Source organism: Vanacampus margaritifer, chromosome 19, assembly GCF_051991255.1.
Source record: "Vanacampus margaritifer isolate UIUO_Vmar chromosome 19, RoL_Vmar_1.0, whole genome shotgun sequence".
In the NCBI taxonomy this organism is placed as follows: domain Eukaryota; kingdom Metazoa; phylum Chordata; class Actinopteri; order Syngnathiformes; family Syngnathidae; genus Vanacampus; species Vanacampus margaritifer.
In genome coordinates, this window is record NC_135450.1 from 16,603,626 (window position 1) to 16,628,473 (window position 24,848).

General features: G+C 42.4%; 3 protein-coding genes across 7 annotated transcripts in view; 1 reads left to right on the top strand and 2 right to left on the bottom strand.

Annotated features, from left to right (window-relative positions):
- On the bottom strand, nt 1-7,111 carry angel2 (angel homolog 2 (Drosophila)). Of its 2 annotated transcripts, none has more exons than XM_077553428.1 (9): nt 5,909-7,111; nt 4,440-4,897; nt 4,127-4,359; nt 3,977-4,046; nt 2,114-2,532; nt 1,837-1,990; nt 1,663-1,750; nt 461-594; nt 1-391 (listed from the first exon to the last, which is right to left on the bottom strand). In XM_077553428.1, exons 2-9 carry the CDS (start codon nt 4,888-4,890, stop codon nt 231-233), a joined length of 1,710 nt encoding a protein of 569 aa, XP_077409554.1. In that variant the 5' UTR covers nt 4,891-4,897; nt 5,909-7,111; the 3' UTR covers nt 1-230. The 2 variants fall into 2 exon arrangements, with proteins under 2 accessions (XP_077409554.1, XP_077409553.1); XM_077553427.1 differs by lacking the exon at nt 5,909-7,111 and adding an exon at nt 5,233-5,897.
- On the top strand, nt 6,489-8,826 carry LOC144039778 (phospholipase A and acyltransferase 2-like). The gene is made up of 4 exons (XM_077553429.1): nt 6,489-6,587; nt 7,524-7,644; nt 7,797-8,095; nt 8,385-8,826. Exons 1-4 carry the CDS (start codon nt 6,570-6,572, stop codon nt 8,478-8,480), a joined length of 534 nt encoding a protein of 177 aa, XP_077409555.1. The 5' UTR covers nt 6,489-6,569; the 3' UTR covers nt 8,481-8,826.
- A 409-nt stretch (nt 8,827-9,235) lies between these two features.
- The window catches only part of galnt14 (UDP-N-acetyl-alpha-D-galactosamine:polypeptide N-acetylgalactosaminyltransferase 14 (GalNAc-T14)), a 51,666-nt gene continuing 36,053 nt past the window's right edge, over nt 9,236-24,848 (bottom strand). The window contains exons 4-15 of one of the 4 annotated variants that reach the window (XM_077552635.1): nt 22,739-22,806; nt 21,541-21,606; nt 18,043-18,164; nt 16,986-17,073; nt 16,184-16,268; nt 16,011-16,114; nt 15,790-15,916; nt 15,141-15,233; nt 14,832-14,915; nt 13,947-14,091; nt 12,676-12,798; nt 10,996-11,297 (exon numbers count right to left, since the gene is read on the bottom strand). In XM_077552635.1, coding sequence (XP_077408761.1) covers nt 11,139-11,297; nt 12,676-12,798; nt 13,947-14,091; nt 14,832-14,915; nt 15,141-15,233; nt 15,790-15,916; nt 16,011-16,114; nt 16,184-16,268; nt 16,986-17,073; nt 18,043-18,164; nt 21,541-21,606; nt 22,739-22,806 — 1,264 coding nt within the window. In that variant the 3' untranslated portion in view covers nt 10,996-11,138. Of the gene's footprint in view, nt 11,298-12,675; nt 12,799-13,946; nt 14,092-14,831; nt 14,967-15,140; nt 15,234-15,789; nt 15,917-16,010; nt 16,115-16,183; nt 16,269-16,985; nt 17,074-18,042; nt 18,165-21,540; nt 21,607-22,738; nt 22,807-24,848 lie in introns of all 4 variants that reach the window. The other 3 variants (XM_077552633.1, XM_077552634.1, XM_077552632.1) reach the window with 3 other exon arrangements.

A 24,848-nucleotide genomic window follows, 5' to 3' on the forward strand; every position in this document is an offset into this window, starting at 1 on the left:
AACGTTGACATTTAACTTTATCAAAACATTGCTTTAATACATGATTGTTTAACAAATGAATAAAAATGTAGAACTTTTTTTTTTCTCCAAAACATGATCCTGCTAGCAAACACTGTCCTTGGTGGAGGTAATCCCATCGCCATGTTGAAAAAAAAATAAAAAAATAAAAAATTAAAAAATTGCTTCAAGTATTCCAAACCTTCAACAAGTCCTTCGTCTGCACGTCCGCGTCACGAACGCCCGCCGACGATCCATCGGAAGCGAGCGAGCAGCGGGATGTGGTCTGACGAGTGCTGCGCGTTGGGCAGGCCGTCCACCCGGTCCATCTCGGGCCGGCCCACCAATGACAGCCTGCCCATCAGCTGGAGGCCCCGCCCACCAGGAAGGGACTCTGCGTACGCAACATTTGACGTCAGCGCGGCTCAAAAGTGGGCGCGGCCGCGAGGGCGGGCAGACGTACCGCACGGCGTGTACAGGATGTAGTCCACCATCATGGCGCAGCGCGAGTGGCACGTGGTGACGGCGGCTCGCCCGTCCGGCGGCAGGCGCGGCGGGTAGCACGAGCGCAGCGGCACGTTGTGCTCCAGACACCAACTAGACACACGCAAACACACACTTCAAGTTTCATGACTTCAAAACTAGGGATGCAAAAATATATTCATCACGATTCATTTGCTAATAATTGAAATGACGATTAGGACGATTTTTTTTGTTTTTTTGGTGCAAAACAAGAAAAGGTTTTAATGTAAAAAATTTGAAGACAAATCCATTCATTTGAAACACTATTTTCACAAGTTTCGTTTGGGCCGAATTTAAAAAAGTTATTTAAAAAAAATATGTATACATTTAAAAAACTCAAAATTAGTATTAATAATCTTTTCTTTTCTTTTTTGGACGATAATGCCAATTTTGTAAATGTGGAGTGTAATCATTGAAATTGTAATTGAATTTCAATTAATTGCAAAGCCCTATTCAAAACATTTGAGAAACTTTTTTGCAACTTTTTTTGAAAATGCACATCTTTCTTTATTTTACAAATATGACAAAATGTAAAAACCAGGGATGTCGGGCAATAAATTTTTTTTTAATCATAATTAATCAAGAGTTAACTCACGATTAATCACAAATTTGATCTGTTCTAAATGTACAATGAAATGTAGAATAAAATATGTTTCATACTATTGTTTACATAAAAATGGAAAAACTGTTAAACTAATAGAGAGATGGCAGCATCTTTTAGTCATTGATAGAGTAATTTCGTAATAACTTAAAATTGAGTTAAAACTAAAACGATATACAGTGAAAAAAAAAATTGTGTGATATTGATTTGTGGTGAGGTCATTTTTCTGCCACTAGATGGCATAATTGCATTTGTAAGACGTTGGTGACAGCTCAGTGCATTTTTCTTTTCATATTAAAAGCTATCTAATCTTTACCATTCAGTAACTTGTGAAATTCTGCACATTTTAAAAATTGCATGATACAACATGACAACAAATATTTGCATTATTATTACATTTATTACTGCAAAATTTTGACGTGGACTGGAATTCCCCCAGTGCAGGCTTTCCAAGTAAGGGGCGGTCATTAATCACGCGTTAAAGGAACTTTCAATTAACTCCAAATGAACGCACTCATTTTGACACTTCTAGTGCTAAAAACCTTTTCAAATCCTCGCTGGCGACCGCTCGTTCGGCGTCCGCTCGCTCTGCCGCGTCCTGCACCGTCAGATGGGAGATTTCTTGTTCAACTGCGCGCAAATGACAAGATGGCATAAGCGTTTTGTTGAGAGGCGCGAGAACGTCGTTGACGTTTTGGTGGGCGGGGCCGACTGACCGGCGGTGGCGGCGGCGGCGGCGCGGGAGGACGAGGACGCGGCGGAGGTGCAGGTGCTCTCGTACTGGCACTGCTGGTTGATGCCCAAAGCGGGAGACCAGATGGGGCTCTCCAACAGACGCTGGCCCCGAGAGCCGTGCTCCTGACCGGACACCTGCGCACACACACACACACACACACACACACACAATTGGTATTTACAAGGGATAACACAACACAAAAATACACACCATTTTCTGTGTGAATATGTTTTTTCAAAGTAGGAGAGAGTTCGTACCGTGCCGATGGGAAGGTGCCGATAGTCGAGCCGTCCGCCCGTGAGGAAGGCGAAGAGTGGACTCCACGGTGTGGAGTTGAAGTCCCCGCACAGAACCACCGGGCGGGCGGCGCCGTCGGGGGGGCGGGCCGAGCGTCCGATCTCGGCCAATAGGATGGCCAGCTGGGCCAGTTTGACGTCGCCCCGCCGCGGGTTGTACAGCAGGTGCGTGTTGGCCACACACACAAAGTCGTCGGCGGCGGCGCCCGTGGGCCGCAGCAGCACCACCAATCCCACGTTGTCGCGGTCCAGGAGGGCGTCGCCCGGTCGGAAGAACTCGACGGGATTGGACGAGAGCAGGGACAGGCGAGACGACTTGAAGGCCACGGCGCAGCCATCCGGTTTCGTCCCCGTGCGCTTCTTGTACACGCAATCGTAACCTAAAAAAAAAAAAACACATCTCAAAAATTGAAATTCACTCGCTCACAACGATAAAAATCTTTTTCTACCCTTTAACTCATTTACTGTCAAACCAGTGATTTTTTTTAAAATGTTTTTTTATTAAAAAAAAAACTTGCAAACCTGACTATTTTTCAAGCCTTTTAAAAAATATGGATTTTTTTCCCTGAAAAAAAATTTTTTTTTCAAATGTGACATTTCTCAAAATGGTCTTTTTCTTCCTTACAAAATGTGCCTGTTTCATAAGTTAAAAAAAAAGTACAACTTCTTTCAAAAATATAACTTGAAAAAGAAAAGAAAAATCTTTATGAAAAATACAATTTTGACACTCAGAAATACGACTTAAAGGGAAAAATGTTTTTGTTTCAAAATCGGACTTTTTTTAAGTACCATCCAATTTTTTAAAATGAACTTTTTATTGGTTTCTTTACAACAAACAGAAATACAAGATTTTTCTCATTTTTGTTTTTCTCTGAAAAGCAACTGTCTTATTAAACTACATTACTTTATTTAAAAAAAAAACGTAAATTTTTTTTTCTAAAAATAAATTCTCCAAAATATTTTTTGAGGGGAAAAAATAAAAACGACTTTTTTTCTTAAATTTTAAAAATCCTCCCCCCCAAAAATATGTAATTTCCCCCAGAAAACAAAAATATATGGTTTGAAAAGATTGACTGCTATCAAAATTATGCCTTTTTAATGTAAAAAATAAGTTTCTGACAAAAAAAAAATCTTGAAGAAAAAATCTATTTTTTAGAAAAAAAAACTTTTTCAACCTCCAATTACTTTTGGTTCGGCACCCATGGATTGGCATAATTGAGAATCCTTTTTTTCCAATTTTTTTTTTTTGGGGTCACACATTCCCCACTTTTTTGTAGAAAAAAACCCCGCATATTAAATGTTTATCAGCAATTTAAAGATTTTTGGGGGGAGGGGGGGTATGAACATCATGACTGAACAAATGTGTTTTTTGAAAATATTTTTTTTTCTCAAAATAGGTATTTTTCCCCTCCAAAATCAATGTAGGATTCTAATTTTCTTTCTTTTTAACTCTTTGACTGCCAGACGTTTTCAGAAAAGGGATGCCGTGGGTGCCAGTCGATTTAAGCATTTTGACTGATCTTTCAAGGTCCACAGAAAATTATATGTTTGGACTATGGAAACCCACATACTACCAAATGAAAGATTGGACTCTCATCTTTCATCAGAAAAAAAAGTTTGTTTCTACCTTATTCCGTTTTTGAGTAATCAACAATAGAAAATGGTTAGTTTCACCTCTGTATTGAAACAAACGTCTTTTAACGTCTTTGGCACTCCTCCATAGGATTTTACTAAACGTTATTTAACGTTTTTGGCAGTCAAAGAGTTAAATGTATTTGTGCTAAATCAATTCTCATTGAAAATCAAATCTTCGTCTAAAAGTACCTCGTGCGTGGAGCGCGGGCCTGATCTGATTTTCAAAGTGGTCCTCCTGAACTTCCTGCAGACACAGCACCTGAGGGGACAAGTGCACGAAGGTCAAAGGCCAAGCTCAAGCATGGTGTAGGTTACCCTCAGCCTGCGTGGCGGTCTCACATCGGCGTCGTAGTGGCGCAACTCGGCCAGCAGGTTGCGCAGCCGGAGCGGCCAGTGCAGGGCGGCGGGCGGGCAGCGCGGGTACAGATAAGCGTTGGCCTGCAGCAGGTCCTGCGCCAGGATGTTGTACGACATCACCGAGAAGTCAAATGCTCTGCTACCATGGCGCCGCCCTCTTGCCGCAGCGCAGGCCGGCGACGCCTCCCAACGTCTGGGCAGCAGCGACTCCCAACCTTTATTGGGCCGAGACACAAATGTGACTTTCGAGAGAAATTTCACAGCCCACAAAAACTCAAAAATGTTTGAGCATCACTTTGCATCGGAGCTTGACGAACTGGTGACTGAGTTCCCGGCGGAGGAGGCTCCAAGACAGCTTCCTCTGAGGCGTTCGACTCGGGTTTGAACCCGCGGCATTGCCCGCCTCCGTCTTTGAACGCACTCGTATTCTTCGGAGTCCTTGTCACGTTTTTGCTCTTAAAATCTCTGCTCAAATCTTTCCCAGGTGGACTCATGACCTTTGAGCGAGATTCCCACCCGGCGCCGACTCCTCCTCCTCTGTTTGCGTCCCCATCTTTTGTCCTCCTCTTCTCCTCGGCGCTCCTCCTGCGTTTGGAAGGTGGCTCGTGGTCCATCAGGAGGCCGGTGGAGGTGGACAAGCGGCGAGGACTCGTCCTCCAGGGAAGAACGTTTGTGAAGCAGACGAAGCCCAGCCGGCAGACAGCCAGATGTTGGGGAACGACGCCACTCAACTGGCCAAGAAACATGGCGCGGCTAGACGCAAAGAGAAGATGATTACAAACACAAATTCATCTGTTTGTTTTTTTTATGGCAGATTTTTTTGCCATTTCCCCCCACATTACTACAAATGACAGCAATAATTAAGAATTAAGAATTACATTAACGCACCTCAGCCCACCTAAATAAAAAAAACACTACAAATTTAACAAAACACAATTTTATGACATGCCCGAGATGTGTTTAAAAGAATAAATTATCACAAGTGCACAACGAAGAAAAAGGAAAAGGAAGAAAGTTCAACATTGATCGCTATTCGATGTGTAACACCAATCATGTTTGCATTTTTATTTTGTCTTTTGGCTACTCACATGTGGCAGTCTGTGAAGGAGACATAATCGATTACAAAAATGGATATTTAAAAAATTCTGAGTAGTTAGTTCTAGTGCGGATAAGATTTTTTTTAAATGACAAACGGCTCTGGTTGTGAAAGTAAACACCGACTGTCCTTGACATTAGACGTCATCGCCACGTAAGAAGAAGGCGTCAGAATACGCTGAAGAGCTTTCTGTTAAAATGTGTGCATAAAAATTAACAATTATTTTAGAAAATACATTTTAGTTATCGAGGAATAGTTACTGCAAATTCAACAAACTTCTTTGTTCAACACAAACTAATTACGTACGGGCTAAAATAAGCAAATACATACAAGCCGAAAGACATTGACCCTTGCACCGAAAGTCGCCTCTTCCTTCACGTCGAGTGGAACTTGTAGTTTTGTGTTCAGTTTTCACACATTGAGAATCGTGTAAAAGACCCGTAAAAGGACTACAAACATGTCAGTGTGGCGGAAATAACGTCCCGGCTGAAAACAAATGTCTGTCGCTCTCTATTTTCCTCTCTAGTGTTATAATTTTGCCAGTAACATTGGCAGTATATGTTATGCTATATTTTGCACATTTGAATCGCGATTACGCGTTGGCCTTTTTGTAACTATTGAATAAAAAAGTCGACGAAATGTCTAGAAAGAATGAGGTTGTGACTTACGTGGATGTGGATCTGCCAGCTAGCAGCAAGCGCGCAGGTTGCCTCGTTTCCAAACAAGCATGTCAGATTTTCTGCAACGACGTGTTCAGATGTTGCTTATTATTGTCCACATCAGCACGATGGAAGGCGGTATTGATTTGGACGAAGGGGGACCGTGGCGCCCCCTTCGGTGGACCTTGGCTGGCCAGCTGTCGCTATTGCAAACCCCCTTAGTTTACTTCTCACACGACTGTTATTTCTCTGTAATTATGACGAATGACAGCGACGTGACAAGGAAAGGTATCTAATTTGGTTATAATTTTGAGTACCCTCTAAATTGCTTAAATCTGTATACATATATATATATTTTAAAATACCCTGATTAGAAATAATTATCTTGAACCTGGAAGCAGAATGAGAAATAAAAAAATCATACACTCAATGAAAATAAATAAATACATAAATAAATAAATAATGGCGTTGTCTGCTTTTGTGGTTAAACTTTTCTTTTCTCCTCTACCCCTTGTCTTTCGAGTTGCGTGCATGCGTCAAAGTGTCCAAACCTGAACTGAACACTTACGCACACCCTGCAAATACACGCACACACACGCACACACACACACACACCCTTTTCACACTAACATACGCACAAGTCAACCTCAAGCCATCAGAGGAGTCCGGCATGGACCTGGAGGCGCAGGTAAGAAGCGCAAACATAGAACTATATTTAAATATTATTTAAAACAGGATTCATGATAGTTTCAGCTGAACTGAGACCGTCGACAAGTAATAATTCACTTGCTACATTAAAAAAGAAAAGAAAAAAGAAACTACTATTTCGGAGCAAACGATAAAATACATACAATGACGCTCATTGCTTCATTTGCCGATGAATGGATGCTACACATAGCCTATAAGGCAATATAGGTAAATGCTAATTTCACCACGGCCTCCAGGGGGCGCTACAAAATGCACCTTCAGGTAATCATAACGTCATCAAATAATGTAATATCACACAATGATCCACTATTAAAACCGGACTGTAGCTTATAGTTGTTCTTTTTTTTTATAAACCTGGTCACAAGTTCATAAAGTAGTTGTTGCTGTTTTTCGCCTGATTGCTACAAATGCATCTTATGGCTTTTTAAAGGAGGCAGCACCATTGACTGACTATCACCACTTGAGTCATTTTTGAACTTTTTCAAAAGCAAAGAAAAAAATTGTTGGATCAACAAGAAGTGTCCAGTTGCTTCTATTCAACCTTTGAATTGACGTGAATACAATAAAGTATACTTAAGGCGGTACAACTATGTGTTGAGTAAATTCCACCTCGTTGCTTTCCATTTGGTGAATTATTTGACTTCAAAAGTAATGATTAACCGCACATTTGTAAAACGATTGAAGGCTTCCACACCCGATTTAGTTTGACCAGCAGATAACAAACACGCGCATACGTTTGGTAAGAGCGGACATATTTCTTTTCTTTCTTTGCTTCCTGTGTAGTAATGCAGCGCAACCTGCTTGAGCACCGGTTGAGGCGTGTCGCATGCGTCGTTTACCGTCGTCTGTTGTTGATGAACACAATCATGTCTAATAATATCACAATAATAATAATAATGACGTGTCTCGAGCGCAGATCGAGGCGATCGCGTCAACGGCCCAATTTGGAGATCTGATCGAGTTCTCGTACCCCATCGGCTACTCGCACTGGGGCGTGTACGACAAGGACGGTCATGTGATCCACTTTGCTGTGGCGGGTAAGCAATTCAAGAGTTCCCGGGGGTGTCTTGAAAACATGTCTAGAACTACCCATTGAAAAAATATGACGAAAATACTCGTTGGTGGCAGTAAACGTTCGGATTCCATTTTTTTTTTGTTCTCTTAAGACGTTTTCTGTGTATTTGCGCAGATGAGGGCCACATGATGAACAACATCCGCACCTCCCTCCAATCCATGTTCCCCATCTGCGGCGACCTGCTGCTGGGCGCCACCCGCATCCGCCGGGTGCCGCTGGGCGAGGTCACCGTCCCCAGCGGCGTCCACATCCTCAGGAGCAACAACCGCCACGCTTTCAAGCCGTCCTCGGTGGAGGAGATGAGGCGGCGGCGCGACGCTCTGGAGGACGAGGAGCTCACCTACAACCTCTTGTGGCTCAACTGTGAACACTTTGCCACGTTTGTGCGATACGGGAAAGCCGTCTGCAACCAGGTACGCGCAGGGCTGCCTTTTGCTAAGCTAAATAGATGCACAGCATACAAAAGCGGTGTTAGCATTTCTGTTGATGAGCTAACAATAGCATATCATTACTTTATGGCAAATACAAAAGGCTACACTAACATAATATAAACATCACAACGCAATATTCAGATAGCAGATGTAAATAAACACCACGTGTAGCTATCCCCTTAGAGCTATTTTTCAAAACTGGAAAAGGTGATTTGCAGATATTTGATATTAAAAAAAATACAGTGTACATGAACAGATCCTCTCTCCACAGATTCCAACCAAGCCCAAAAACGTAGAGAACAAGTCAGCCACTAAAGCCTTCCAGGACATCGTTGACTCCAAAACCACCGACAAAGACACTTCCTAGTCTCTCACACACACACAAACTCCCAACACATATACACATAACATGTATACAATTTTATAAATACAAAATAATAAAGTCATAATAGTAAAACTGCTGACTTAAAAAAAACAAAAAAACAAGGATGAATACGTTTCTAAATAGAGATGCAGTCATCCATCAGATAGAGCTGTGTATGCCACTGGTTGCTGCTTTTTAATGATCATCAGCGCCACCTACAGGACTGGAGTGGAATACATGAGGTTTTGGCTTGTTTGGCCTTGACAGAGGTTCTAGTTGTCTTTTTTTTTTTTTTGCATTGTCACTGATGTGTGTACCAAATAAAGTGGCCGCTCTGCTCACAAAAAAATGACTTTTTATATCCACCATGTTTTTGGTGTTGTTCGATGTTGTATCTTATGGTGTAATAACAAGCTTGTAATGCAGTCCAACCTGCTTGAACACGTGTTGGACTAGCTAGTTGGTTGAGGCGTGTCACCCGCATCTTCTATTTTTGTTGTTGTCTTACACAATAATGTTGAGTGACACCTCGAAGAAAATCAATAGCTACTGCTTTAAAAAATGTTTAGTTGCCACGAAATAGCACCAAAGTAACAACAAACAAGTCCATTACTGCCACCTACAGGACTGGAGTGGAATACTTCCGGGGAAAACGTTGCCGATTGTTTGGCCTTGATGGAATTTGAGAGAGCGTGGACCTACAAAGTGGCCGGTGTGCAGAGCGCTTATGGGGGAAAAAAAAATCCAGCAGCGATGAGTCGGTTGTTACAAAACTTTATTGAGGAAAATAAGCCATCATCCAAGTCCTGCCTGTCGTTCACCTGTTACTGCGCTAAAATGTCAAAACGCAGCTTATCAAAATACAATGCGTGTGTGTGTGTGACACAAAACATGCAGGGCAACACACAGGAAGAGGTCATGACCTCACTTCCTGTGCAATCTTCTCTCACAGTCAATTACAACATGCATGTTTGACACAAGCTCGCTCGCGCTTACCCAATACGCACACGCAACCCAATCTGCCAACATTAGCACACGTAGGCTGGCCGCCATCTTGGGAGGGTAACGATGGCAAAACTGTAGTCAAAACTATTTTTGGAACATTGCGACTGTGGCAAAAAATACATTTATTAAAATAAATAAATCGTATAGTAGAGCGGAGTGATTGATTGTATTGATTAATTCAGGATCATTTTAAACGATTTATATAGTTTCAGGGCTAGATTACAAAAGCAGTCACTGTTGAATTAGCTTTTTTTTTTTTGCTAAATCAATCAAATCTTTAGTTCTATTGCACCTTTCATACATTAAAAGCAACACAAGGTGCTTCACATAAATAAATAAAAAAACGATTCCCTTCCATACATAGCAACTTGGAAGACAAAGCAAAAATAGTTATGAATAATGTCATTATCATTTTCAATTTACATTATTGCGAAAAATAATGTAAAAATCCAAGGATGGATAATCCAACCCTATATTGTAGTTGTGTGTGTGTTTTGGGAGAGCACACTGCTCAGCAAGCGGGTGAGTCGCAATCAAGCTTTACTACCAAAAGATGGCGCTCTCGTCCTCCAGCAGCAAAAAGGAGCCAACAGAAAACGTCACACGCTCTCCATTTAAAACAAAACATACTTGAAATTTTGAGCGTCATGCTGAGATGTGCACATTCAATTAATAGACAACAACAAACTGATGTGTGCTTTGTACAAACAACACACAAATAAGACACAACTTAAGGTACACTTGCCTTGTATTGCACACCTGGGTAGGGGGTGGGGGTTCTAATATTTTAATCACCTCATTTAGATACACAAGTCAAAAATGTTTACTAAATTGTGCAGGTGTACCTAATTTTGTGTCCGCAGCCACTAAACAATAAATAAGACAATAGAAGAGTTTTAAGGTGCACTTGGTGTCTCATGTCCACAAAGCCGTCACGGCTAAGGTGGTCGAGAGGTCGTCTCCTAACCCGAGGGTTGTGGGTACGAGACCAGAGTATGCAGAAATGTCCTTGAGCAAGATACTGAACTTCGAGTTGCTCTTGATGCCATGTCAGCAGTTGGGGAATGTGAAAATAGCGTGTCGAGTACCTTGAAGGTTGAAATGCCCTCGAGCGGAGCTTCTTAAATAAACTTTTCGGGTCCAGAGGGAAATTTATATATTTTTTGTTGTGTTGAGAAAAAAAAAAAGTAGACATCTTTGCAAGAACAAAGACGTAAGTTGCTGGGATAAAGAATGAAGAGGACAAGAAGGCCTAAGATCAAGTCAGAGCATCCATGAAAGTTTAACGAGGGAAGAGAAAATAAATGAGGTCATGACCCTTCCCATCGCCTGATCGCCATGGTAACAATCTGATTTGAATCACATTATGAGATAGACATTATGGTAGGGCTGTAAAAAAAAAAAAGAAAAGAAAGAAGATCAACCTCAATTTTTAAGTTCAAATCAGAATAAATAATTAGATATTTTAATCACACAGAACTAAAAACGAAAATGTTTCCGCAGGTTGTCGCGGAAATATGCAAATCGATTTGACCGTCATTTGCTGATGGACCCTCGTCTTGTGAAGCGCCGCGTGCATTTCCCGTAGCAGTCTTGAGGATTTGCAGCCAAGCGGCCCCCAGACCTGGTTTGGGCGGGCTTGCGTCTGCCGTGGGGTCATGAGAAGGGGACGTCCCATCGCTGCGTGGAGGTGCCCGGCTCGCACGGGCCGATGACCAGCATGCGAGACGAGTCCAGCCCGTCCAGCGCCATGGCCGAGTCCAGGCAGAAGCGAGACGCCACGTGCTCCAGGTGGGTGCCCGACTTCTGCCAGCGCTGATGCGCGCACACACACACAGCAGATTCAGACACACTTCCTGGATGGGCGGAGTCACACAGGCTGAACAGGAAGTACTTATTTGCGGTCAGCCCCATAACGACAAAGCAAAAATGTGAAAATGCATGCGAACAAACAAAATGTGTGAGAGCAAATGTGAAACTCATCTTTAAGCGTCCAGATTTATGCACTCTCACATGCAACTGAAATTTGTTTTAGACATGAACAAAATGCTCTTAAGTACCACTCTCACTCGGAACTCGAAAAGGGGTCAAGCAAGCCAAATGCTCTCACGTTTGAATAAAACACTCTCTCACAAAAAGGGAAACATTCTCACTCGTTAACAAGAGAAACTACTGAAATGCTCTGACACATAACTCTCACACAAAGAAGTGAAATATTCTCACACACAGTAAACTCTTATAAACAAACAAAAAATACTCTCATACACAACATACATGCTCTCACACATTACTGAAGCACTTTCACAGGCACAATTGTAAACCACACTCACACCGAGAAGTGAAACATTCTCACAGTGGTGAAATTCAAACTAGTAAAACACTCATAGGAGAAATGCTCTCACGCTTTAATGAATTAAGTAAAATGTTCTCACAAAATGCTTTCACAGTGTATTGAAGTACTCTCACATTCATAAGTGAAATGTCATGGTTTTTCTTGCACATCATGATTGACTCATATACAATGACGCCATACAAAGTTTCCTGCGATTGGCCAGCGATTGGTCCCTGCCTCTCACTCGAAAAAAAAAAATAGATGGATGAACACATGAGATCTCACACTCATACACATACATGCACTAAGCAGTTGCTGAGGTGTTGCGGCCTCCCTCTTGACAGGAGTGACTCCCCTGCCTGCTTGTTCCACTGTACTCCCCCCACCCCAGTCTCATGAACGTGCCACCCCCCCACTCTCTAACTCTCTCAGGTGATTTATGACTTGTCAGATTGCTTTCCGCTGCAGGGGCTTCGGGGACGTCGTCAAGGTGCCCACTGGTCAGGTAATGACAAGTGTGTGTGCGCGTGTGTGTGAGTGAGAGGCAAATGTGAGAGAGAGAGAGAGCGAGCGCTAAAAAGAGAGCAAATGAGACAATGATAGAGAATGAGAGAGAGAATGAGATGTGCGAGAGATTGAAGCCGATAGCAAAATAGAGAGGAGAGAGAGTGTAAATGTGAGAGAGTGAGCGAGCGAGCAAGAGAGAGAGAGAGAGAGATATACATATATATTGGTTTTGACCACTTGGGGTGGCTACATTCCACACTGTTGTATCTGCAACTTTGAATGTGCGCGGCTTTTAAAGGCGGGGCCTGGCCTGGTGAGTGACGTGGGCGTCAGCCAATCCAAGTGTGCACATACCTGCTTGGCGTCGTCCACATGGCAGGGCAGCAGCAGAATCTGCGATGCCGGGAAGGTGGCGGTGACGGACACGCATTTGTCGGCGTGCTGTCGGATCTGCTGGCCCGCAGTGTAGATCCAATCCTGCGCAAGACAGTCACATTTTTATTTTTTTACTTTTCCATTCCGCTTTTGTTGATTTTCTTCAGTCTTTTTTTTCCCCCCCGTTTCCTTTGACTTCTTTCCGCTTTTATCTTTGTTGTCTTTTTCTTCCTTTTGTTTTTGTCTTCTGTTTCTCCTTTTGTTCCTTTCCAACATTCTCTCTTCTTTTTTCCCCTATTTTTCATTTTTTTCTCCTTTGTTCTTTTTTAGCTTTTATTCCTTTTTGATTTTTTCTCCACGTTCTCTCTTTTCTATTCTTGCCATTTTAAGTTTTCCTTTTTTAATTTCTTCCAAGTTTCTTTTTTCTTTGTTCTTTTCCGCTTTCCTTCTTTTCAGTCATTTATAGATTTATTGACCCTTAATTTATTCAGGCAGGGCGAGTGAGAACAGATTCTCGTTTACAAAGCTGGCCAGCTTGAAATATGGATCCTCTGATCACTTTTTCGACAATCTTTCTTTTTTGCACATTTGATTTATTTTCTCTACCCCCCCCACCCCGCCCTCTTTTCTTTTTCTCGTTCCTCAACTTAGTGATCCTTTCGAATAATTGCCCAGTGAGCGTTCAAGAGAAGCCAAACATGCGCTGTAACGAGGTCACTGCTGCACCTGGCTCGTGTGCGTAAAGGCCAGCGAATCGAATGTTGACGCACACGCGCTCACACGCGCGCACGGATGAAGAAAGTCATGGTTGAATAACGAGCATGTTGTCAGACACGCGTATGAAACGTCCCTTCATCACTTTGACCGTAAATGTGTTTATTAGCATCGTGATTGACGCGCGACCGTCCATCGTGGCCACTTAATGGAGACGTCGCCAGACGACGACGACGACATTCGCTCACGACCTCAATTACACAATAATCACACGCTGACGGCCTCTCAATTTGCGCTATGAAACGTTTCATTTTGCTTGAATTGAGCGGGAAAGCATGTTTTGACAGTTTTTTGTTTATATTTGTGTTTTTTTTTTTTTTTATGGAAGCAGACAAAGCGGTGACCATTTTCATTTTGTTTGCTTTGCTATTTTTGTGATTATGTTTGTTTTTGTTATTCTTCCTGTTATGTCGCGGGCCAAACTTGACCCATTTGAGGACCACATAGTGACTTTTCGTTGTGTTTGTGATGCGGACCTGACTGCGTGCGTGGACCCCGTCCGTGTCCACGCAGGGCGCCAACATGAGGACGGGCGTCTCCTGGCCGTCCACGCGGCGAGACTCCAAGCAGTTCTGCCGCTGTCGGATCGGGCCGGACTGCCAGTCCGAGTCGTCGGGGATTCTGACGGACCAAACACCACAAGTTTTGGGCAACCGGCACAATTTGTTTGATATTCTTCTTCCTACCTACTGAGCGTCTAACTTAGCCGGATGATCTTAATGAAGACAAGAAAAAGGAGCAGAAGCTCATCAAGTTCATCAAGATGGAAAACGACGCAGGTGAACTTTCAAGGCTTAATACTTTGACGAACTTTCTGCGGCGATCAATTTGAGAAAGTCGTTAATTCAATCTGCTATCTCGCCGCCACTTAATAAGACCTCAAAGGTTATTCCTCGTTTGGGGGGGGGGGGGCCGCTCCCGTGAGAATCGCGTTCTCCATTCCATTCAGGGGATTAACGCCACGCAAGTGTGTGTGTGTGTGTCTGAGGATGTGTGTGTCCACCGCTAACTCATTAGTGGATGTTTCTATTCGGCAACTGGAATCAGCCAGACAAATATATTCAACACGGCTTGCCTGTGAATATTTCCCAAAACATTTGTGCTTATATGGTTACAATATTCTTGAAAGTTCCGTGAAAATGCTTGAAAACAGCTGCTCCCTCTAGTGGCCAAATATGTGGCTTACATGTAAAACATAATCCAAAACAAAATTGAAGACATCAAAATGGATCAAAGTAGTAGAAGTGACGAAATGAAACAATATTGGACAAAACTATTGGGACACATACAGGAAGTAAAAAATGGAAGAAAATGCACAAAAAGTATCGTAAAGAGAACGAGACAGCGAGATGGTTACTGACTTGAGCTGCGGGTAGACGTGCTCCAGGTACCACTTGAAGGGTTTGCACTTGAGCTTGCGTCTCAGCTCCACGCGGCCGCCGATGCTGCGGACCACAAAAGTCCCATCAGACGCAAAACCCGTCGTCATCACCGACCTGGCGGCGAGACGGCGGCCGGCGATGCGTCAGAATGTCATCGCGCCGTCTGTGTGCGGCTGATAAACGCTGACATTTAAATGCGATGTCGCGTCCAAACGCAAACCAAGCAGCTGCGGAGGCCTGCTGCGTAATCGGGAATGCGTGCGAGTGATTGCGCGTGTGCGTTCTTACTCTCCGTAGGATTTTCCTCGAGCCGCTGGCCGAGCAGAGTAGTAGAAAAGACGGAAGTCGTCCATCCAAACTTCAGCTGTGCGCCGAGTGTTCCTAACACACACACGCACGCACGCACACAATTTTACTACATGCCTGTTTGTTTGTTATCACATGTGATACACTGCGATACGGATGAAAGTGCTAAAAAGCTTTGCTAATAGCCTTTGTGCTAATAGACTTTTTGCTAACAGCCTTTGTGCTAATAGCCTTTGTACAAAAATAGCCTTTACGCTAATAGCTATTTTGCTAGTAGCCTTTGTGCTAATTGACTTTATGCTAACAGTGTTTGTGCTAATAGCCTTAATGCTAATAACACTTGGGCTAATAGTCTTTGTGCTAATATGCTAACATGTGCTAAGAGGGTTTGTGCAAATACCTTTTATGCATTGCTAACAGCCTCTATGTTAAAAGCTTTTGCGCAAATAGCCTTTATGCTAACAGCCTTTGCATTAATAGCCTTTATGCTAACAGCCTTTGTGCTAATAGACTTTATGCTAACAGCCTTTGTGCTAATAGCCTTTGTACAAAAATAGCCTTTACGCTAATAGCTATTTTGCTATTAGCCTTTGTGCTAACAGCTTTTATGTTGTCGTGTTTGTTTACGTACTTGATGTACGTGTTGGCGTTGCCCTCCGGGAAGACGTAGGGATGTTTCTTCCGGAACACGTGACCCACGCGGCTGCACGGAATAATCTCCAAGCTTCCGCCGCATTGCCACACCCGGAAGGAGATCTCTACAACCGCATACGCGCAAAGAAATCAGAGATGTCCTTTTTGTACTTTTGGCTACCTGCTTTAGCATGTTTGCTCGTTACCTTCCCGACTCACCAAAGTTCTCCCCACCCCAGATGTCCATGGCCGTGTCGTACTTGCCCCAGTGCTTGAACCACGCGCTGTCGATCACGAAGAGGCCGCCTGCGATGATGGGCGTCCTGGACGTCACATGGGACAAACGTCAGCGTCCTGCTACTTGTTTCTCTTTGTGTGTGTGTGTATTGTACTTGATTGGCAGGGTGGGGTCAGTGCGGCGATCCTTCTCCTCAGGTGTTAGGCCCTCCCACTTGAAATGAAGACTCCAATCAAAACCTGATGAGGGGAAAAAAAAAAAAAGGGAATTCAGTCTTTGATTTTCCGATTAGTTTTATGTCAGGTCTTACATTTTATATCTAAAACCTAGATTAGGATCTAAATCTTTGAGATTAGTCCTTGCGTTTGAGATTTGGGTTTAGTACTTTGAGAAATGGCCTAGTTTGGGTCTGAAGTCCTTATGATTAGATCTTCAAAAGTCAAGTTTTTTAGCGATTCTAAGATTAGTCCTATGTCAGGTCTTAAGGTCATATCTAAAGAGGTCAGTCAGGTCTGAAGTCCTTATGATTAGGCCAAGATCTTCAAAACCGAGCCTTCGTCAGGTTTTAGTGATTTTGAGATTAGTCCCGGGTCAGATGTAAACCCTTTCTTTAAAATGAATCCTAGGTCAGGTTTTAGGTCTGTGATCAGGTTTTTGGTTTTGAAGATGAGAACTAAATCAGGTTTTTAATATTGATATAAGATTTAGCCTAAAACTAGACTTTGTTATTAAAACTGGGCCCAAATGTCAGTCCATGAGATTAAGACCGGGCCATGCTTTCGGTCTCTGAGCTTCATTTTGAATCAAGATTTACAGATGAAGCCTCGCTCAGATTTGAAGTCATTAAGATAATGGCCTGGGTTTGAAAGGTTTCGGCCTAGGTCAAGTTTTTGCTGTGGGTCAGATGAGGTCCACGTGAAGATGAGCAGACTAGTTTGGTGTTGGTGTTGGCGTACCTCCTCGAAGGTCAGCAGAAGCGGCCACGTACGCGAACGTGTCCATGTTGATGATGTCAATGACGGGGCTGACCACCCTGGTCGGGTCCTGAAGACCAACAAACATCACAAGGGCTTACCGATTGTAAAACGGTATCGTCCAGGGTACTGCAGCACGTAAGCAAAATCATCTGGCGCTAAAGGCAGCTTGACTTTCCGAGGTTAATAAAGACCTTGGCGTGCCATAAAAGATGGGTCTTTTTGAAACCGTAGCGACGTTCCAGCTCGCTAGCGCCCCCGTTAACCTTTAAACGAGATCCCGAGCGGCCGTTAAAAAGAGGACGTGGCCCGGCTCCAAAGTCGCGATGGCGTCCCGTCGGCCCTTCACGGGGATGAAAAGCCTGCCGGAACCGGCGGCTTTAATGGCGGAGCGCGCCACCATTAGCGCGGTCAAACGGCCGCCAATAATATTAGCCGGCAGGTGGGACGGTCGCGGGCCATTAGCCGCAGGGTGTGCGCGCAGAGGACGGCGGCTGTGTGGCGACGCACAGTCGGCCTCCAAAACCAGTCACATGTCTCTGCTCTTTTTTTTTTTTTTTGTTGCAATGTAAACGCCTAAGATTTGCTAAACAAAAAACTCATTGTTACCTCCACCAAGGAGCTACTTGGTTGTCTAATAAAAAATTGTTAAGGTTAAGGACTAGAACAGAAACCAGGTTTAAGATTTTGTCAAGGTTTTTAGGCCCGGACAACGTCGGGTTTTTGGTTCTGGCTGCAAATTCCCCTCCCGGCTGTCCTGACATTACAACGTTCAACTCACCGGGATCAATAACACATACATTTATATGTGAATACAAATTGCAGGCCGCCGCCGCCGCCGCCCCCGTGTGATTGATGACTCTTGCATCACACGCACACGCACTGAGAATGAATATGGATGGCGCACTTTGAGATGCAGAACGAGGTGAACGAGATGGATGTCGTTGAGATCAGCAAAAAAAAAACTTGCTCAGGTTCGAAGGGAAACTTAAGAGGAATCAACTGGAGGCGCAGACGAGGAGGACGTCACGTCACCCACCTGTTTGATCCTGTGGAGGAGGGGGGGCAGCCAGTCCTTGTTGACCTCGCAGTGGCTGTCCAGGAAGGCCAGGACCTTCGCCGTCGCCGCGTCGGCGCCGCCAACCCGCGACCGGATCAGACCTGACGCGCGCGGGAGGCCGTTTGCATTTGTTTTCATTTGCGCTTTCAATTCAGTTCAGTTTCATTTCAGTTTGTTGGTTTGTGTTGGCTTTTTACGAGTTTGAGTGTTTTTATCGATGGAGTACGTGACGAGTGCAACAAAAATGTTTTCATCGCTCCCAGACCCAAAAACCACCATGTCACATGTTGAAAAACGAAGAAGCTCAAGTTTGTGAAAACGCATTTAAAATGACAAAACACACAAATTTACAACTTATCCAATATAAAGTTATTCACAGAACATACATTACTCAATATATGATGAAGAAAATGGGACTCTCAGACTCCGACATTTGTCTCCAATGCTTACAAAACACTACAGACACTTATGTTCATGCTTTATGGTTATGTACTCCGGTTATGTATTTCTGGACTAAAGTCTTAGAAAAACTTTCCGCTATTTTGGACTGTAGGATACCTTTATCTCCAAACTTGTGTTTGCTAGGTGACCTAACAACAACTGACTTACCACATAAACAATTTCAATCTACACTTGTAGCCCTTACTATCGCAAAAAAAAACAATTCTTGTTAACTGGAAAAATAAACAAACTCTGAATATCGACCAATGGTCTAACCTCCTCATAAATCACATTTTAATGGAAAAAATATCTGCCTCAAATAAAAACCAAATATCAAAATTTATAGAAACATGGTCTACGTATATAGAATTTTTTAACCTAATTCCGGTTACTTAATTCTGTCTGTTAGCGAGAGCCACTACATCGTGATAACTTACATTGATGTTTCTGCATTTGGCAATTTATTATTATATTATATTATTAGTATGGGATTTTTTTTAATGGGCTTTAGGTGAACTGATGAATACACACACGCTCGCACGCACACACACACACACACACACACACACACACATACTCACCCACATACAAAAAAAAAAAAAATATATATATGTGTGTATATGTATATATATATGTATATGTATTTAAAAAAAAAAACATTTATTAAATTTTTTTTAATTGATTTGTTTGTTTGTTTTTTTAAAAAAAGGAGAGCAATGATGATGTCATATCGAATGAACAATACTGAGCTTTCCTGAAGAAAAAAGGAGAAAAAAAAAAAAACGAAGAAGCTGATTGGCCGAAGAGGAAGTCTGTTTTTAAAAATATTTTCCATCGCTGTTGCCATGGCGACGCACTGTTTATCATGAAAAATTATGCCGATTTGGGCGGTCTAAATTTTGAACATGCATCAGGGCTTGGCAAAATGACATATGTGAATGTTATTGTGCGATTTTCTAAAAATTCCAATTGCAATTTTCCAGTTCCCCAATGCGACCCGGGCCATTCCTAGTTATTTCAAGCTCTAATCTGAAAACGAATTTAGACTTTGAAAAAAACTGAAACTGAAAATATATAGAGTTGAAATTTCTGTGATGTTTCGGAAAAACTGAAATATATTTCATCATTTCAGAGTTGGTGTTTAAGTGGAAGTCGACTTGACATTCTGATTAATATTACATTTGCGGCGTAAGAGTTATGAAGCAAAATCCAGCCATTTTTTTTTATCCATCTCAGGGGGCGGCCATTTTGCAGTCGACTGACGATGACGTCACAGTTGCTCGGGGCTCAGGCAACGACCAATCACAAGTCACCCGTTTTTCTGAAGCTGCGCTGTGATTGGTCGTTTCCTGAGACCTGAGCAACCGTGATGCCATTTTGACTTCGGCAACTAGTTTTCACGACAGGCTCTTCCTGCGATGGTCCACATTCCAGTCCTCTTGAGATACTTGGCACCATGTGCGGCAGAAGATTTTTGTTTGTATGGTTTCATCTTCTGCTTATCAAGCATCTTTCCCCAATCTTGGTCAACATCCCCCAAAGCGAAAGAAGCTCAAGACTCATCTCCGAGCCCGCACTCGGACTTCCTGGGAGAGCGAGCGCCTCTCCGACTGGATGCAACCTTTTAACAAGCCCCGGCGCACTACACGAGACAGGAAGTGAGTCAGCACTTCCTGTCTTGGACGCGCGTGTGCCTGAGTGTGTGGGTGCATGTGGAAATGAGCTTGTTAGGCAAGACAGTCTTCTCTTCTGTTTGAACTAAATGCTCTGATCAATATTCACTGACATGTAACTCTGTGTGTGCGCGCGTGTGTGTGCGTCAGTGACATTGTCAGAAGTTTCACTCGGTGCCGTTGGGCCGAGGCTTACCCAATTTAAAATCCCATTTCATCCTCAATAAGGCTTTATTTTCTGGTTGGGCGCACGCACACGCACACACACACACACACATGCACACACACACCGAAACAATGAAGAATGGGCGACTTTGTACATGAAGGTGTTTTTTACAACTAACGTGTGTGTGTGTGTGTGTGTGTGTGTGTGCGCCATGCAGTATTGGCTTAGCGTGTATTTATGGGCGCTGAAAGGACAATCGAGAAAGAAGACCTGAAGTCATAAAGCGCTAACGAGCCAAACGGGTAAATTGGCCGTGTGTGTGTGTGTGTGTGTGTGCGTGTGTGTGTGATGTAATGAAAGCGGGCAGCGACACCGTGTCGGACGCCTTCCCGTCGTCAAAGAAGGTGACCAAGGAAGGAAAAGGGCAAACGTTCCGATTTGAAATATGTTGTGTGGTCAATTCCAGCCTTTCCTTTGAAAAACAACAATTGTTGTGATGCGTATTTTTTAATGAGGACAAAAAGCACAGCGAAATATAAATCGGGCAATTTTTTTCGTCAATTTTTTTTGGACGATTAAACACCGATGTATTCTTACTTTCTCATGAAACAGGAAATGCTGTTCGGTGTTGGAATCGCACAGGATGATGTCATTGCATTGTTTGTCCACTAGGTGGAGTGCCGACTCCAGTTAATTCGGTTCCACTTAATTGACCCTCTCTAAGCATAAAAACGTTTTTCGGAACTTTTTCGAATTTGTAGCGTTTCCATTCAGTTTTATTTTCGCATTTCTTGAAAATTACCAACTATTGAGTCTTTTCTAACTTATCACTTCACTTATCATAAATGGGCTACTATTTATTTTTTTTTTAAGACTACCGACAGCCAAAATATGAATTCCTATTTCTGTTTCTAGCGCCCCTAAACTCAAACTCGTGACTATTTCCTGCTTGAAAACGCGAATCTCCGTTTAGTGCGGGACACGAATGAGTCGTGTGAAAAACGTGACGCAATGCACGCATTGGTGACGTCACGCGCTCAGACGGGGACTGTGACGTTGCATTCATTCATTATTCGTTTGGACAGTAACATTTTACGGTACTGTAAAAGTAACTGTAGTGTGAGTAACACGTTCGTTAACGACATCATGAGCGATGATTTTCTAAAGCAAACGACATGAATGAGGAAAACCGCGTACCTTCTCTCTTGCTGTTGTGCAGACATTTGACTTTGGGCAATTTGGTGAGAAGTTGACAGTCGCTCCCTGAAACAACACAAACGCAACAAAATGAAACAATGAATAAATGATTAAAATGAACGACAAGACGAGGGTTCGGGTTGGTGCGCGTTTGCTCGCAAACGAGTTTTGTTTTGTTGCCGTGGAAAATCCTGCCGCGAGCATCATTCTCATTGTTTACACGCAGCATCTATTATTGACAATATTTTCATTTTCTCTCATTATTGCTGCACTCAAACTTGTTCTACTTTCTTTTGCGGGTTGCCCTTTCGCTTCAGCCGGAAGGACGGCGGCAGGAGCGGCGCGTCCCCGGGGACGAGCGGTCGCAGCTGGATGGCCGCAAAAGAGACGCCAGACTTTGCACCTGACACGTGCTAGCAAGCGACCGTGTGTACTTTTGTACGGAGGCGCCTCAAGATACGAGTTGGATTCATTCCTGGACAACGCTCGATCTCAAATAATCATTCTCCATTGAAATGAATGGAAATGCCATGAATCCGTTCCAGCCTCCCACCAAAAATAATGTGTAATGTATTTTTAATGAGAAAATTTGCATTTTGTAATATTGTTTCTTATTAAGAAAAAAATGGTGTAATGTACTTTATATAAATATTAGAGGTGTCAGGCGATTACATTTTTTAATTGTAATTAATCACATGACTTCAATAGTTAACTCACAATTAATCACACATTTTATATCTGTTCTTAATGTACAATAAAATTAACATTTTTTTCATACTCTTGTTAACATAAAAGATGAAAAAAATATTAAATAGAAATATAGCTGCATCTTTTAGTGCTTCATACAGTAATTTCATAATAATTCATAAAATTGAGATAAAAACGATTTAGTAGACTAAAAAAACAAGTGTGATATTGATTTATGTTGAGGTCATTTTTCTGCCACTAGATGGCATAATTGCAATTGTAAGAAATTGTTGACAGCTCAGTGCATTTTTATTTTATTATTTTATTTTATTTATTATCTTTATCTTCACTAATTTTGACACCCCTAATAATTGTACCATAATGACATACCGGTAATGAAATCGAATTTGAAAGAATTAAACACTTTCAGTTGTGTAGCTCATTCTGCATATAATGTATGCGTGTGTGTGTGTGTGCATGCGCGTGCGTGCGTGCGTGCGTGCGCGCTCACCGTCGTCGCTGAAGTCGTCCACCAGAATGATCTCATGGATGAGATGAACAGGAGTTCTGTTTAACACACTGACAGAGAAACGCATGGCGTCACACACACACACACACACACACACACACACACACACACACACACACACATCCTACGAATCCATTCCGCGCGCTCGCGTGGGTGCGTGTCATTTGAGTGCAGACAAGGAAAATGTCAGGCTAAATTCCCTCCTTGGAAACGTGTTGGCTTTCTGTCGCTCGGGAAAGAAAAAATATTTCATTAAAAGCTGAAGATTGAGACATCAAAAATTCATAAGTTGCACGCCGGCAAAATGAGAAAATGTCGTTTTGTCCGAGCGGGGCTTTTATTTTCAATATTTACACTCGGCTCAGATCGCCGCCGGCAGTTGAGGGGGATGACGGCCGAGATGACGGCCAAGATGACGGGCGAGATGACGGCCGAGATGACGGGCTGAATATAATAAGTGACGTTCACGTCACGCTTTCATGCAGTTGAAGACAATAAATTCAAATTATAAGCATGTTAAGTCAAACTTTACTTTTGTTTCATTTTATGCATTTTTTTTTTTGCACCTAATAATTTATTTATAATTGTATCATTTCTATTTTTTATATGAATTAATTAATTTTAATAGCTTAATTTATTTATTATTAATTAATTAAAAGAATTGTAATCTTATACATTATAATAATTTATTATTGTATTTTCATTTTTTTATTTTTGCACCTAACAATTTATTTATAATTGTATAATTTTAAATGTAATATTAATTAATTGTAATATATTTATTTATTGCTAATTAATTTAAATAATTTTAATTTTATAATTATAGATTTATTTTATTTTCGTTTTTTGAAATTGAGTTTATTGTGTATTCTATACAAAATATGTCTTTTGAAAAAATCTAATAAAATTGTCATTTTAAGGAAATTTGCTATACTGGGATATACACTGTAGGTCTTTATAACGGTCATTGTTTTTTGGGGGAAATTTGATGTATCAAAAGTACTAATGGTATCGACTATCGACGATCCCTAATCATAAGCGAGCTTCAGAGCGGACTGGGAAGAATCTGAATATCAATCAGCAACCGGTGTTATTGCTCAATTGCCGTACAGATTTCCAAGCCTACCGTCTGTCCTCATCGGGGACGATCGCTAGCGACCACCGCTAGAAATACAAACATAAGAAGCAGAGGTCACATCTTAACAAGGTCAATAACAAGACGAGCGGAGTTGAAATCCTACCGAGATGAATCCAAACAATCCTCATAACGAGGCGGAGGATTTTGCCCACGGTGGCGACGCACGCTTGACTTGAGCCAATCCACAAGCAGAGTCATTTTATTATTTTTTTATTTACCGCCTGCCTCCCCCCGTCGGCCCCTCCCATCATTTAGCCGGCGTGCAAGCAAAGGCCAGACAGTCCATGCGGCTAACAGGACGGCAAAGTGCTGATCTGGAACAAATCAGTCGGCCGTTTGCTTTCCCGACCGAGGCGCATATTTTTCCAGGAGAAAAATCTCTCGCGCTCGCTTGCACACACACACACACACACACACACACACACACACACACACACACACACACACACACACACACACACACACACACACACACACACACACACACACACACGAGTCGACTTGACGACTTTCAAACTCGCCGATGACATTTAGAGCTCGGCGTCGCCAATGATGTGTTTTTGGAGTCGGGCGAGGCAGAAATTAAGTGTTTTAAGTTGGGCGGAAACAAACAATTATTTTAATAATCGATTCATCGGTTGAACATCTTGGATGAATTGATGAATTTCCATCCTTGTGTTCAAAAACAGGACATCGTTTCAAAACAATTAAATAAACGTAAATTGATTAGGATTCAGTTACTGGTTTGGTTTGCACCGTCCCTCAGAAAATCGGCAAAAATGTTGATCATTGTTTTCCAAAGTAAGATGTTTGCAAATGTCTTATTTTGAAAAGATAGTCTAACGTCACGACGAACTACACAGTTTTTACTCTCGAGAAACAAGTTCTGAAAATGTCTACAATTTCAACAAGCTTTAAACGATTAATTAATGAGCAAAATAGTTCATTTGATAA